At 39.8% G+C, this 15,027-nt stretch overlaps 1 protein-coding gene across 1 annotated transcript in view; it reads right to left on the bottom strand.

Annotated features, from left to right (window-relative positions):
* Positions 1-15,027, bottom strand: part of C13H10orf67 (chromosome 13 C10orf67 homolog) — a 101,441-nt gene that overhangs the window by 24,389 nt on the left and 62,025 nt on the right. The window contains exons 9-13 of the mRNA XM_059892868.1: positions 13,164-13,223; positions 12,321-12,491; positions 3,736-3,795; positions 2,992-3,074; positions 2,844-2,909 (exon numbers count right to left, since the gene is read on the bottom strand). Coding sequence (XP_059748851.1) covers positions 2,844-2,909; positions 2,992-3,074; positions 3,736-3,795; positions 12,321-12,491; positions 13,164-13,223 — 440 coding nt within the window. The remainder of the gene's footprint in view (positions 1-2,843; positions 2,910-2,991; positions 3,075-3,735; positions 3,796-12,320; positions 12,492-13,163; positions 13,224-15,027) is intronic.

Consider the following 15,027-nt stretch of genomic DNA (forward strand, 5'->3'; position numbering starts at 1 on the left):
GAGGTAAGTCAAGAAGGCTTGTTTATAAAAGTGGGAGAATATCTTAGTGAAGATGGAGAAAGATTTTCTAAGTACATCTAAGGAAAAAATATTGATGGATAAAGATTAAGAATTTCTGTACAATAAAGGGCAACATACACAAAGTTCATAGACTGGGAAAAGGTATTTGTAACATCTAAAATTGATAAGGAATTGAAAATAAGAATACACAAACAAATTTCACAAGCTGAGAAGAAAGCAAAAAGATGAAAAGAGTTCACAAAAGAGGGACATCCTTTAAAGGGAAAACATCAGATCAATACAAGCTTTTGAAAGTCAAATACCACCAGATATTAGAACTCAATCCTTGTATCTCTCCATTTTTCTCCAACACTTATTCTTAGCTAATCTCATTTAATCCCATGACTTTAAATACCATCTATACTAATGCACCCCAAATGCATGCCCCCAGCCTCAACTTTCTTCTGAGTTCCAGACTCATATATTCATCTGCCACTAGACATCTACCCTTAGGTTACTAAGAGGCATCTTGAATTTCAAATATCAAAACTGATTTCCTGACAAAATGCGCTTGCTTGTTGAAGTTGAAGGCAACTTTATTTTTCCTGTTGTAAAAAATCTTTGCAATCAAACGACTTCTTTCTTTCCCCCCTTACTGCCAATCTTTCAATATCTCCTACTTTTAAAACATGCTGCTGCTGCTGCTAAGTCACTTCAATCGTGTCTGACTGTGCGACCCCATAGAGGACTTTCAAAACATATCCCACATTTAATCATTTCTCAACACCTCCATGTCTCCCATCCCAGTCAAATCACCATCATGTTTTGCCTAAAAGAGGCTTATTCTTTCTGGAGCTCCTAACTTTTCTCCCTGCCTTTCCTTTGGTTTCCCTATGGCCTTGTATCAATACAGAAGTCAGAATTATTCTTTCAAGACATCAGACCATTTGGGTCTTTCCTTAGTTCAAGACTCTCCAATGAGGTTTCAGGGTACCAACTCATTATTCTGAATATTGATAAATAAAAAGGATCAAGCATTTATCTTGCCTTATCTCATCTGAAACTATATTTCAGGGTAACCAGTTAAGGGGAATGTTTTTCTTTGATAGCACTTAGCTAAGAAATGCAGAAGGAAAGATAATATTGAAGTATTAACAATTTGCCATCTTAATGAAATCTTGACTCATGGTTTGTGATTATTAATGGATGTTAAGATTATTTGGAGAAAGGTCAATTGGTAAACCTTGAAATTCATGAATCAGGCTGATAACATGATAAATAACAAAGTCAGACACTAAAGTGCCCTATGATGGGATGCGTAAGAATTACCTAGTAGTTCGTGTGAAGTAGTCTTGCCTAAAATGTTGAATCGGAATCTAATCAACTCTCTAGATTTAAGATCAGTTTGTAGGACGTACAGACTGAAGAACATGCTAAAAGGCACCACACACACATGTTTACATGCATGTAAACAATTAGCCAAATCCAGAATGGAGGACATTCTACATAAGAAATGAACACATTTCTCTAGCAAATCAATGGATTGGAAAGAAAGGGGCTTATGTGGGATCATTATAGAAAAAAAAAGATTTAAAGGATGTAACTCCCAAATGCAGTGATCTACTTATTCCGAATCCTGATTTAAACAAACAACTATAAAAGATGCCCTTGAGATAATCAAGAAATTTGAATATGACTTGGTTAATAAGAAATACTAAAGGATTTATATTTCTAGGTTTATTAAGTGTGGTAATGACCTAGTAGGCATGTAAAAGAGACTTTCTTATCAGTTAAAACCAAGAGCTCCTGGGTCGGTGAATGTGTGGAGGTGTGAGGAGAGCAGCATTGCCCAGGAGCAGGAGTTGTGAGAGCCCTCCCACAAACTTTGCCCTGTGTATCTCTTCCAGGTGGCTGTTTCTGAGTTATATCATTTTTAAATAAACTGGTAATATGAAGTCCCAGAGTGGACTTCCCTCAAGGCCGGAATGTTGGAGAAATTTATTCAGGGGACGTGGGTTCGATCCTTGGTCCGGGAAGATTCCACATGCCATGGGGCAACTAACCCTGTGTGCCACGACTACTGAGCCCATGTGCTGCAACTATGGAAGCCCAGGTATCTAGAACCCATGTTCTGCAACAAGAGCAGCTCAAGGCGCACCGCAACTAAGGAGTGGCCCATGCCTGCGTCAACTAGAGAAAGCCCGTGCACAGCAACGGAGACCCAGCGCAGGGGAAAAAACGCAAACGAAAAACGAAGCTTCTAGTGATTTCCCATTGAGCAAAACCTCAAATGTTCTTCTCTGAGCTCTTCTACCACTCGCCCCTGCTCACGTCATTCCAGCCATCTGGTGTCCTCCCTGTTCTTGAACACATGAACCAACGCTCATCCCAGCACTTCTGCACGTGAGGCTTCTTTGGGGGGAGTGGGGGGTCTCTTCTAAGCAACCAGACCTCACACCCCCTCACTCACTCAGATCTCTATATCTGAAGATAACTATTATCATGTGCAAATAAGCAGGAAAACGTTTTAATAGGCCTATGGGGGAAGATGACTGTGTGGGTCTGATTAAACCAGTTATCAAGAGAGTCTGTCCATCCTGTTGATTATTTACATTTAAACACTGAGATCAGGAATAAAACAGAGTTTGGAATTTAGTTTTTATTTGAAGTGACTTTGACTACTCTTCTACTTTAGGTCAGTTATTTTGCATTTCTTATTTGAAGCATGTGATGGCATTTTATATTACTTAATACACAAGAAAAATGCTAGGCTCCCAATTTCCTTAAAAGATGATTAGTCACCTTTTTTACAAATAGACTTTGTATATATCACCACACTATACCTGTTCCTGAGAATTAAGAATTTCTTTTCCCAGTTTTTGTTGATATGTTCTGATTCCTTTTTAATCCTGTAATAAATTTATAGATGGTTATATATATATAGTATGTATTAGCTGCAAATGAACAATTATGAATTATTATTACCAGTACCTTTCTGACTTCTTTTTCTCTTTCTCTAACTTAGACTTTAATACTTGTATTTGCTCTTCCAAAACACGTTTCTCTTCTTCAATCTTTCAATAGAAAATACATCACAAAGTTAATGATATGAATCCTGTTTGTACTGTTTTATCCATAAATCTGAAATGTTATTTCTATTGAATAGCATACCATCAAAAATAATTTGAGAGAACAATGAGTTACATTTACTTGCAAATTCCCATAAATTGGAAGAATGTAAGATCCCATGCCTCCATTTCCTGTAAATGATTCACTTCAAAGCAGCCACTGTGAGACAACATTACAAAGCAACCAAAATTCTTCCTCATCACCCCTCCCCTACTAGTTATCGCGTTTTCTAATCTCTTCATTATAGCGGCAGCTGCCCCAGTTACTGCATTTCCTCTATCAAAACTATCCTCAGGAAAGGATCTGACCAACTCAATCACATTAGAGCCATATGTTATTTCTCAGTATTGTCTATATTTTACAAGGGGATGAAGTTTTGGAAAGGAATGAATCACGGTGGAGTTATAGGCATGTCATGAAGATTTCTTTGGATGTGGCAGGGAGATACCCCAGAATCATACTATAGAGGCAATCAGGTGCTCTGTCTCTTCATTCGATTGATTCTTGGTGTAGCTTTCGAAGTCACTGCTACTTTCTCAGAATAGTCAGCATCCATATGAACAACATTTAGGTTAATAAGAATGGTCACATTAGTCATAACTATACCTTAGCCACTGATAGTTGCATCTTTTCCCCATGCATCACAGCAGGTCCTGCATGTGTAGCCTGGAGAGAAAATAAACTAAGGTAAATACAACATTTCAAATCAAGGCATAAAGATGTGGTTTTTCTGTAGTTTAGAGAAGGGCAAATGAGAAAAATTATGCCAACACTAGTCCCACAGGGGTCTTGACGGCCTCAATTAATTTACAGGACTCAGGGTTTACACACTGCATTTGCAACTGGACGGCTACAACTGATTAAAACCAATGTTCCCACTATTGCTTTTTAAAAATTTGTTTTTTTAATGCATTACTCTGAAATTGTATATGGGTCAAATTGTAACACTATGTATATATTTTTAAATAAGCAGGCAGTTAGACCAGTGAAGTCACAAGCTTTAAAAAAAATTATTTTCCTCAACTATCTTTTGGATTACATCAAACAAATCCCAGTTATAGATATAAAAATGCTGCATTTCAAAATACTTAAGTAAATCACTTGTACTTTTTTGTTTTTTTAGACTGTAATGCATTATTTGCTCATTTATTTACTAATAAACTTTATTTTTAAATTTATTTACTTATTTGGCTATGCCAGATCTTTTGATCTATTGCCTGTCTTGAGGGGGTCAGTTCAGCCAAACAGGGTCTGCAGCCAGGTCTGCTGAATAAAGTGAAAGGAATCCAGCACTGCCCTGAGCAATGAGAAGAGCTTTTAAAGGAGAGGATGGCCAGGCAGGACCCTGAGGCGAGAGGCGCTAGTGCATGGTGAAGGCACAAGGTGACATGTGCCCAGGGGTGATGCCCAACATTCAATGTGAAACGGTATCTGGGTGATACAAACTGTCCCCATCACTCACCTTCAGCAACCTTGTCCATCTAAAAGGTGTCCTGTGAGTGGGTGGTTTTAGTAGCAACTGAAGAATTGGGTTGAGTTCAGAATCTGATTCAACAAAATGTGAACTGGGATGAGACAGAGTGCCATGAAACTCAGGAACTGACTTGTTTCAGTAGGAGGAGGGGCCTAAACACAGCAGTGGCCATGAGAAGATGCCATGGGCATCAGTGGGAACCAGTGGACACCCTTCTGGCTCCCATAAAGCGAAGAATGTAGGCTTGAGCCAACTTTACTTACATTTGAAGGGACAGTGAGAATGTAGCTGACATTAGTTACTACATATAAAAAATGACAAAATTTGTAATTAACAGTCATAAAAGTTATAATTTTTTGAGTGCCTACTATATGCCAGTATGTCACACATATTGCCATTTATTCTACATACTAACATTAATTTCATCATCCCTGTTACTTTAGATATTTAACGTGGAGAAAGCATGCACATTTAAAAAATATGAACAGCAGATAGTATATATGAACATAAACTCTCACTTCCCAGAAGCCAAAGGTTTTGTTTTCAGTTTTTCTCATTGTTATAAATAAGTAGTGGCCTTTATTGCTTTGGGCTCTCCACAAATAAAGATTAAGATTTAGAGCATTTGTTTACTATATAGCACAGGGAACTATATTCACTATCTTGAAATAACCTGCAATGGAAGAATAATCTGAAAAAATACAGCTGAATCATTTTGCCATTCACCTGAAACTAACACAATACTGTAGTGTTATACTTTAATTTTATCAATTTTACTTCACAAATATTATTTTATTTTACAGTTTTACTTTACAAATTTACTTTTAATCAATTATACTTTAATTTTAAAAAGTAAATAAAAATAAAACCATGGAAAAAATTTTAATTAAAAAAAATAATTTAGAGCATTCGAATCACCTGCTGGCTCTCTCTTTCCTCACACGCTCTATTTTTTATTTGCAAATGTTTAGCTCTTACTGTGGTTGCCTTTATTATGATTTCAATATATGAACGTCTATATCATGATCAATGAACCCTCTGCTGATAATTTCTGATTATCCCCTGGCTGACAGGTGAATTCTCAGCAGGACTTAATCCTGAATTTGACCCTAACCCTCTGCTGTTATCTTAGTCACTAAACTCTAACTCCTATTCCATCAGTCCCCACATCCCGCAGAGCTTTCTCGTGGTCCTAGAACTACCGAAATTATTGTTCCCTTGGTTGTCTCCACACCTTCCTGGAGAAAACTACCACCTACCATCACCAGCATAGTGACTCAGTCTCCCCAAGGCCCATGTGGCAGGAAGGAACCAAAAACAAAACCGGAGGCACAGCAACACTAATTTAACAAAACAGTGAGAGTCTTCATTCTCATCAGCCTTCCTTGGCTTCCAATATGTGGGAATCACTCAAGTTATGGGAGGCATGCACTTTGGGGTCTCCCTCCACCTACCTGTTCTCAAAGAGCACAATCCACTTGAAAAGCCTCTCTGACCACGGCATAAGGAGTACACACTGCATACAGTGCCATCGGTTAACAGGGGACTGAAGAAACCATAGGAATAAGAGCCCCAAGCTTTGGAGGGGCTGTATGCAAACGGATCTGCCGCCCACTGCAGGAGACACAGGTTGAATCTCTGGTCCAGGAAGATTCCACATGCCGCAGGGCAATTAGCCCTTGTGCCACAACTACTGAACCCATGAGCTTTAGAACCTGCGCTCACCAAGAGAAGCCACCGCAATGAGAAGCTCAAAACTATCAGGTAGCCCCCACTTCCAGCAACTAGCGAAAGCCCACGCACGGTAGCAAAGACCCAGTGTGGCCAATAGTAAAAATAACTGAATAAATTAATTAATTAAGTGAAATAAAAAGAACCCACAGAAAGGAAAACAAACTGGCAAAGCAAAATAAGTTTCCACTGAGAAGGACATTTATATTTATTTCACTCTATCTGAAGTCATATCAGTAGTTGAAAGTTTATTTTAAAATTTGATTCTGTGTTTAAATTCGTGTACAGTAAAAATTAGTTCCAATTTTCAAGGCTCCCTTTTCCTGACTCTCATATAATGATCAACTCTGTAATAACTAGAGATAAAACCCTGCTAAAGCATATCTTATGTAAAGCAAATAATTATTCAATCTCTCCCAAAGACAATACTCTTAGCATCACAAAGATAGCTTCTCTTTTCATTAAAAAAAAAAAAAAAGTACCGTGTGTAGACTAGAGTGTTTGCTCTCCAGTTCGAGCTGAACTTTCAGCTCTGCTATAGCACGTTATATTGAATCCTGACTCTGTCCACATTAAACTGTCATTTTGTTTTGCCAGCTGCTGGCATTCCACTTTCACTGGAATACATGTGCTGGTCTTTATGTGGTTACTTCATTGACAGGTACAAACACCGGACTGCTAAACAATAGATAGAGGTGAAAGTGAGTGATAATAGAAAGTAGATAACTTAGTAAGTAGGAAAATGTACATTAAATTATTACAAGGAAAACCAAACATTGTGACTAGAAAGAACTCATTAAAAATATTTCTCATATTCTCTTGAATTTACTTCAGGGAGATTCTTTACCATCTGAGTCACCAGGGTTCTTTGTATGTGTGTGCATGTGTATATATATATATATATATATATAATTTATATACATATATATCTCCAGGGGATCTTCCTGACCCAGGAATCAAACCGGGTCTCCCACATTGGAGGCAGATGCTTTAACCTCTGAGCCACAGGGAAGCCCCTTATATATATATAAAACTAAAATCCATAAAATTAAGAAATAAGTTTTATTCATAACAGAAATCATGATTCTTAAATGTTTCCCATATTTAAGGATTTACAACAGGTTAAAAACCAACATTCAATAAATATAATCTAAATCTGGAATCAGTAGCCAAGGTTTCTATTAATAAGAACAGAAACACAATTATATTTATGAGCTGTCATAAGATCAACCATATTCCTTATCATACCCCCTTTCTCCTTTTGTTCTCAAAGAGTCATTACATTCTTTAATTTCTCCCAATTTCCACAAACATCCATCCTCCTAAACTTGGGCCCTTCATTCTGGATTTAATACCTCCTTGAATCTCTCCTTTAAACCATCAAATTATTATCATCAAAACGATGTTTCTAACTCAGGAAGAAAGATGATCTTCTGTCTCTAAAATTTCATTCATCTTGACTTTCATATTATCATTTCTTTCTAGTTATCTTCTAAGCAAGCTACTATTTTTGAACACTAGGAATGTGCCAGTGTGTGGTGGGCAGCGCAGTGGGGGCGGAGGGGCATGGAAGGGAGAATGACACAAGCATAGGAAGAGAAGAGGAAGAGCTTCTGAATAGAAACAGCACATCAAATGTTCAGGGGGTGAGACCCAAGTCTGGGCAGTGTCAGGACTCTGACCAAATGACCTGGTGTTCGAGACTGGCCCCGACCTCCAGGGAGAACTGAGGAGAAACCCACAGCTAAAACCCAGGAAAGTGGAATAAAGCAACAAGATGCAGTGAGGAGTCAGAAGACTGCCCTGGGAGCTCCTGAGTGACATTTCCTGTTACTACCAGGTGATATTATTAATTAATATTATTAATAGTTAATATTATTAATACATGTCAGGACCTAGTGTCTGCCCCATGGTTCAGAGTGTCTACAGAAGAATAAAAATTGATACAAATCTCTTTTTCCCCTGGTTTCCATAGCAATATCTTAGGGCTTTAAGTTAAATTACACTAAGATATCATAAATTTTACAAGTAAAATGTTATCATTGTTCCCCAATGAAAATAAACAAGAAGCAAAGCATAAAACATTTCAAGTGATTTTTTAACAAAAATTTTTTTCATTTGTGCAAGAGACGTTGGAGATTATTTTCACCAAAATATTTTCAGTTCCAAATATACTATAAGTACTTAATTATCATCAAGCTACTTAGAATAATATAACACAAAAGTCAAAGCCACCTTTCGGCTGAACTTTAAATATGATATTTCTCCAATTTTTCCATTTTGGTCTCTGACAGCGGAATCTAAAGATGCATTCACTTTAGTGGCAAATGACAAATGTGATTTTAAAATAAAAACAATTGTAGTGTATGATTTCAGTTATCTCTGCATTTGAAAGTTATTTCTATTTGGGACTTCCCTGGTGCTCCAGTGGTCAGGACTCGGCACTTTCACTGCCATGACCCCCAGGTTCGGTCCCTGGTGGGGGAATTGAGATCCTGCAAGCCTCTTGGCATGGCCAGAAAAAAAAAAAAGGAGTTATTTCTATTAGGAAACAAAGATTCAGTATGATTAGGAAACATAATCAATGGGCTTCCCAGGTGGCTCCAGTGGTAAAGAACCTGCCTGACAAGGCAGGAGACATAAGAGACACCGGTTCAATCCCTGGGTTGGGAAGATTCTCTGGAGGAGGGCATGGCAACCCACTGCATTCTTGCCTGGAGAATCCCATGGACAGAGGAGTCTTGTGGGCTACAGTCTATAGTTTGCAAAGAGTCAGACACGACTAAAGTGACTTAGCATGTAATCTATCAAAATACAGTAAATTCCCTCTGACAGCCTCTGAAGACTGTATGCGTGTTCAGGATGGTCCCAGCTCTGCATTACTCCACCACCTTGCGGAAGGGTGGGGGTACAAATCAACAAGGAGCAAAAATGCCAGCTTTTTCACATAGCTCTGCAGAACTATGAACTGCCTGCTTTATCAAGCCAAGCCCAGAGGAAAAAAATAACAAAATAATGAAACAATGAACAGATTGTATGATTTTCTTCTCTGATGGAGTTTATTTTCCACTTCACATTCAATTCAATCCAGAAAAAGGAATGTATAGGAGAAAAATAGGGAAAGATCTTCCTTTCATCCACCTTACCTAGAATACTCTATACCCATAATAATTCCATATCCCATAATCATAATAATTTTTAAAAATTACTAGCTTGCAAGATGACTATGGTCATACTTATAAAACTATTGCAAAGTACTTCACTGTGCAGTTCTTGAATTGTTTAAAGAATAGTGTTCCAGAGTTTTTATGAAAGTTTTTTTTATGCTGTCCAAATTGTTTTGTATCTAGTGAAGTTTACGGATGGGAACACGACTGACGGTCCCCTGTCCCACTTCCCACACGGAAAGGTCCTGATGCTTTCTGCAGATCCAAGCACACGCCATATGTTCCATCAGCACAGACAGGTGACCCCGTGGAAGCTCAGAAGTCTTCCAGAGAAGCATTTACTGGGCGCAGCCTTAACTCACTAATTACCCTGGAGCAGGGCTGAGGGGGGGAAGCGAGGAACCCAGTTTTAACCTTGTTCTGTGAAACCTCAGTATTTGAAATGTTTTACAGCTATCAAAAAATAAACTTTACACAAAAACACTGTCCAAACACAAATTTCACGTTGTGAAATCTTTCATAAACGGAAATCAGACAGCAATGTTCCTATCACACTTTTCAGACTGGCTAAATACTCCGTTTATCACCGTGTGCGCCACTGAGTGAAGCACGTGTGCTGTTCCCACAGAATGACACAGATTTCAAAAAATAAGTATGATTAATTAGATAAGGTAAATGACTGATGTAAAATGTTCCTGCAGCAAGCCCTCCGTTCGGTCATCTACACATGCTCAAGATGATAAAACCCTTTAGAGACAATTTTTAAGAAGTCCAACTACCTCGGTGTTGACAAAATATTCAAGAGTTCTGAGAAACAGGAAAATGATAGCCAGAGTACATATGTGGAGAATTCATCTACAATGAAGAATATATTGCATGGGGAGGTGATGGAAGGGAACACTCACTATAATAGGATTATCATTAACAAAAGTGTATATGAAAGTAATAACAGTGTGCTAGAAAAATATATTTCACATTAAAAATCAAGTCAATTCCTAGGAAAATGCTAAGTCCAGCTTACGTCATCTCTCCCCTCCCCCAGTCCAATTTTTACTTACTGTTACACATTAACTTCTGAGTCTCTGCAGCTGACAAAATGTACTGTTAAGCTTCAGAAACATCTAGATAACAATCATTACGGTCAGAAGGAAAGCCTGGGACACTTAAGAGAAAATCCTCATGACACTTTCTCAGATATCCTTTCTCCTCATTGTGGTATACTTTTTCTTTTTTTGTCTGCCCTTCATGATACATTTTCTTTGGGGGAGAATGGGCAGTATTTTTGCCCCTTGTAGCTGGGACTTTGGAAGTTCAGTTTTGATCTGTAACCTGGGGACACTGGAGTGTCTAGTCTGCAGTGCTAGGATTGAGTTAGAGCCCTGGGCTTGCTGCAGGAACCAGGCTGCTCTGTCTGGGTTTCTGACCCTGCTCTGCGATTCTCCCACCATCATCTCAGAGCCTCAGACCACAGAGCCCTGGCATGCATCCTGATTTCACGGCAGCTCAGAGGTTTCTGGAACAGGCTCCCTAAGTCTTAGGCTTGAACTAGAGCCCCTCACCCAGTAAGGCTGGGCCCCCACCCAGGTTAGCAGGCAGCACTGCAAACTCAAGCCCAGCACTTGCTTTTGGCCTTTCTGTTTTTTGTTTGTTTGTTTTTCTTGTGTGTGTGGGCTTCCCCCTGTCCTGCCTCCCTCAACCCCCACTGCCCAAAAATACTTCCCAGACCTGGATTCCAAAAAATCTTACTTCTGGAACCTAGTCGCTGGTCAGGCATGCACCATATTCTCTAAGTGTCATTCTCCTCATTGGGAAATTACATTGGTTTCCGGTTGTTGATACTTCCTAACTCTCTGCAGAGTGGAAGTGCTTGTAGAGGAGAGGGTTTTTTCTCAGCTCTCGGGCTTTCCTTCCAGGTGGAGCGACTCCCCACTAAGCGTCACACCTGCCTCCCTCCACCTCTGCTCCACTGCCCTCGTTCCCCTCCGCTGGGTTCAAGGGGTGAGCCTCCTGCTGCTGAGCGATGGAGACAGGTTGATGCCTTTTCCTGCCCCGCTGGAGCCAGAATGACACAGTGAGCAAGATTCTACTCTGTCCTCCTGCCCTGAGTGTTGGAGCAGTAGACTCTGCCCTCTGTGAGAGGAGGAGGAAGAATGTGGGGACACACAGCAACAAGAGTCTGGGAAACCAAAATGTGCTAGTGGACAGACTATCTCCAGGAAATGCTGTACCTTGCAAGTACGTGGCACCAATCAGCATCTAAGCTTCCAAATGGTGTGAAAAAGGAGTTATGCCCAGGTGCACGACTCACAGTGCCCACAGGATAGATCAGTTGCTCAGAGAAATGCAACTATTCCCATAACTAGGGGAGTACCCTGGCAGTCCAGTGGTTAGGATTCTGCACTTTTGCTGCTGAGGATGTGGGTTCAATCCCTGGTTGGGAAACTAAGATCCTGCAAGCCTCTGATAAGATACTGGGCAGTCATGAGTTCGAGATTTTACACCTTGAAAGTGCTTGTAAGGTGGCTTCTCTTACTAATTTAACAGAGATCCACGAAGGCTTGGTGACTAAGCCAAATAAACCACCAAGCTAAGCACAGAGGTGGCGTCCTCCTGGGTAAGGTAGGGGGCCTGGTGAGGACACGCTGGTGTGGAAAGAGCAGCCAGAGCCTCCTGTCCAGACGCCCACAGAGGGGACAAGGAGAATCGACTGTTTGAGACACTGGCCTTGCTGCTGGATCAGAGGAGCAACGCTGAGGTTGCAGCGGTGCTAACAGCGCCCTCTGCAGGTGAGGGTGTCACGGGTTGTGAACCAGTCTCACCGTGGGTGGCTCCTCCTTTAAAGTCTTCTTTGAACTCTTGACCCTCTTGATCTTAGAAGGCGATGAACTGAGGGAGGAAGAACGTGGCCTCAGAGTACTTACACCTGCACTCTTAGTCTGTGAGGGCCACTGGGATGAAGGGATCTCTTTCCCCTTGGTGCTTCTGGGGCTCTGGCACAGAAGAAGAACCATTCTGTTATTAACCATAATGTCATTCTCATTATTCCTGTTTCAGATTCACCTCCCTCTCTTTTGCTCCCTTGCCCTCCTCTCTTGAGCTAGAACCACAGGGTGGAAGTCTTCAGTCCCAAGGGGCCTAGATCTATTTTTGCTCCCAGTGCCACCATCCCTTATCCCCCAAGCCAAAACCCTGACTGATTTAGTCTGCGGGTGGGGCCTGTTTTTCCATCCCTCCCACTGATGCTCAAGTACTGAGACAAACATACCAACAGACCATTGATTTCTGAAAGTTCCTGGGGAGGTGGGATCTTTGTGGGGTGGGATGAGGCGGTAGCTTGAGGAGTGTTTCATATTCCTAAGAAGGCAGTGGGGGCAGGACTGGCAGGTGGAAGCCATGGGACAGGCATCGGAAGGGCCAGGGCACCAAGCCTGGGGGTCAGGACACCAGCGATGCCTCCCACTCTCACTCTGCCCTTACTGCTCTAACCCCCCAGGGCCTCGTCTCCTACTCACATGCCTTGCCTCACTTTTAAGCATTTTCTCCTTCAAACTCAGATGCAAGAAAGTGAAAAGCCTCTGGATGGTGTGTATAGGTTCTTCAACTCAGATGCCCAAATATGAGATGAACAGAATAAAAGGAAAGAAATAAACTTAAATGCCAACCTTGGCAACTATGGCGTCATACTTTCTTCTCATTTCAAGGTCCTCTTTCTGCTTATTAACCTGTGAAATTAAAGACCCGTGTCATTTGTTATCATTGGCAAAGATGAAAAAAGAGAATTTGCGGTAAACCTTCCTTAAGCAATGAAAGAGTAGCATTTTAAACCATTTTGCTGCCCAAACTATTATGGGAATATAAGTCACCATATTGAATATAAATAAATTAGGAGAGAAAATAAATTCGCTCCCAGAAGAAAAAGTACTTTGTAATAGAGCTTATAGGAAAACATGTAATTGTTTGCTTATGTGTTTTTATTAACATTACTGTGTGCCAGGCACTGCACTGTGTTGCTATTCAGCCACACTGTATTAGGTTCTTAGAACAAATAATACAGAGGAGGCTTGCTGGCTACAGTCCAGGGGATTCTCAAAGAGTCAGACACAAATGAAGCAACTTAGCATACACACAAACCCTGCCTTCAAGCATTTAGGTTCTAGCAGAAAATGAGTTTCTAAAATGCTTCAATTAAAAAAAAATTATATATACCAAAAATGTATGCAGTGCAAATATAAGTTAGAAGTAAAATTAATATGACCATCCGACTTGAGAAAGAGAACAACAGCCATAGTGTTAAAGCTCCCTGTGTAACTGTCACGATCCTATAACCAACTCCAAACCAGGAAACCACTATTCTGAATTTTGTGCTTAGAATTCCCTTTTATTTTCTTGACTAATGTTTTGTCAGGTTTATAGACATCACTTCATCCTATTGGTATCCTTAAACAATATACACATTTAGTTTTGCTTACTTTTAAACTTTTTCAAAAAATCATAATTTATGTGTTCTCCCTTAATGTGTTCACTTCATAGTTTCTGAGATTAACCCATGTTGATACTGGAAGCAGTTTATTCATATTTGCTGCTGTATACTATTCAAGAGTACGAGTACAGCATAATGTATTTATCCATTCCCTGTCAATGAACATTTGGGAAATCTCAGGTTTCTTCTTTTCTATATAATATGGCTTTAAATATTCTTGAACCTGTTCCCCTAGGCACGTGTGCTAGGATCTCCTTGGTGATGTTATATGCCTAGGAACAGAACTTTGGGGCATATGTTAAGAGAATGATCAGCTTCAGCAGATAACCCAAATTTGTTTTCCAAAGTTTCTGCAACAACATACATATTCCCCAGCAGTTTATGAGAATTCTTTACATACTTAACAACATTTGGTACTGTTATATTATTCATGAAACCAAGTACATTTTCAGTCAATGTTCATTGGTCACTGGGTTTCTTCTTTGGTGAAGGGCCTGTTAAAAACTTCAGCCCAGATTTCTATTGGGTGGTCTTTTCCTTATTGATTTGAAGGAGTTATTCACATATTCTTGAAAACAGCTTTGTGAATACATAAATGGTGTGAATATTTTTGCAAATTTGTGGCTAGATCTTTAAATTTTCTTTGAGACGTCTTCTGATGAAAAGGGGCCCTTAATTCTCATGGGGTCGATTTTTTTTTAAATTAATCAATTTATTTGGCTGCACCAGGTCTTAATAGGGGCACATGAGATCTTTAGTTGTGGCATGTAGGGTCTAGTTCCCTGATTAGGGGTTGAACTCGGGTCCCTGCATTGGAAGTGTGGAGTCCTAGCCACTGGACCACCAGGGAAGTCCCTGAAACTTTTAATTTTCCATTTACACCTTGTTTATTTTGTGTCTTGTTTAGGCAATAATTTCTACTTTGAGATTACACAATTTTCCTCTAAAATTAAAAGAAAATTTCCCTTTATATTTGAATCCTTAATTCATACAAAATGGATATGCATGGTATGAGGTAGGGAGCCAATTTTATTTTAGGCAACTGT

This window comes from Bos taurus, chromosome 13 (genome assembly GCF_002263795.3).
Source record: "Bos taurus isolate L1 Dominette 01449 registration number 42190680 breed Hereford chromosome 13, ARS-UCD2.0, whole genome shotgun sequence".
NCBI classification, from domain to species: domain Eukaryota; kingdom Metazoa; phylum Chordata; class Mammalia; order Artiodactyla; family Bovidae; genus Bos; species Bos taurus.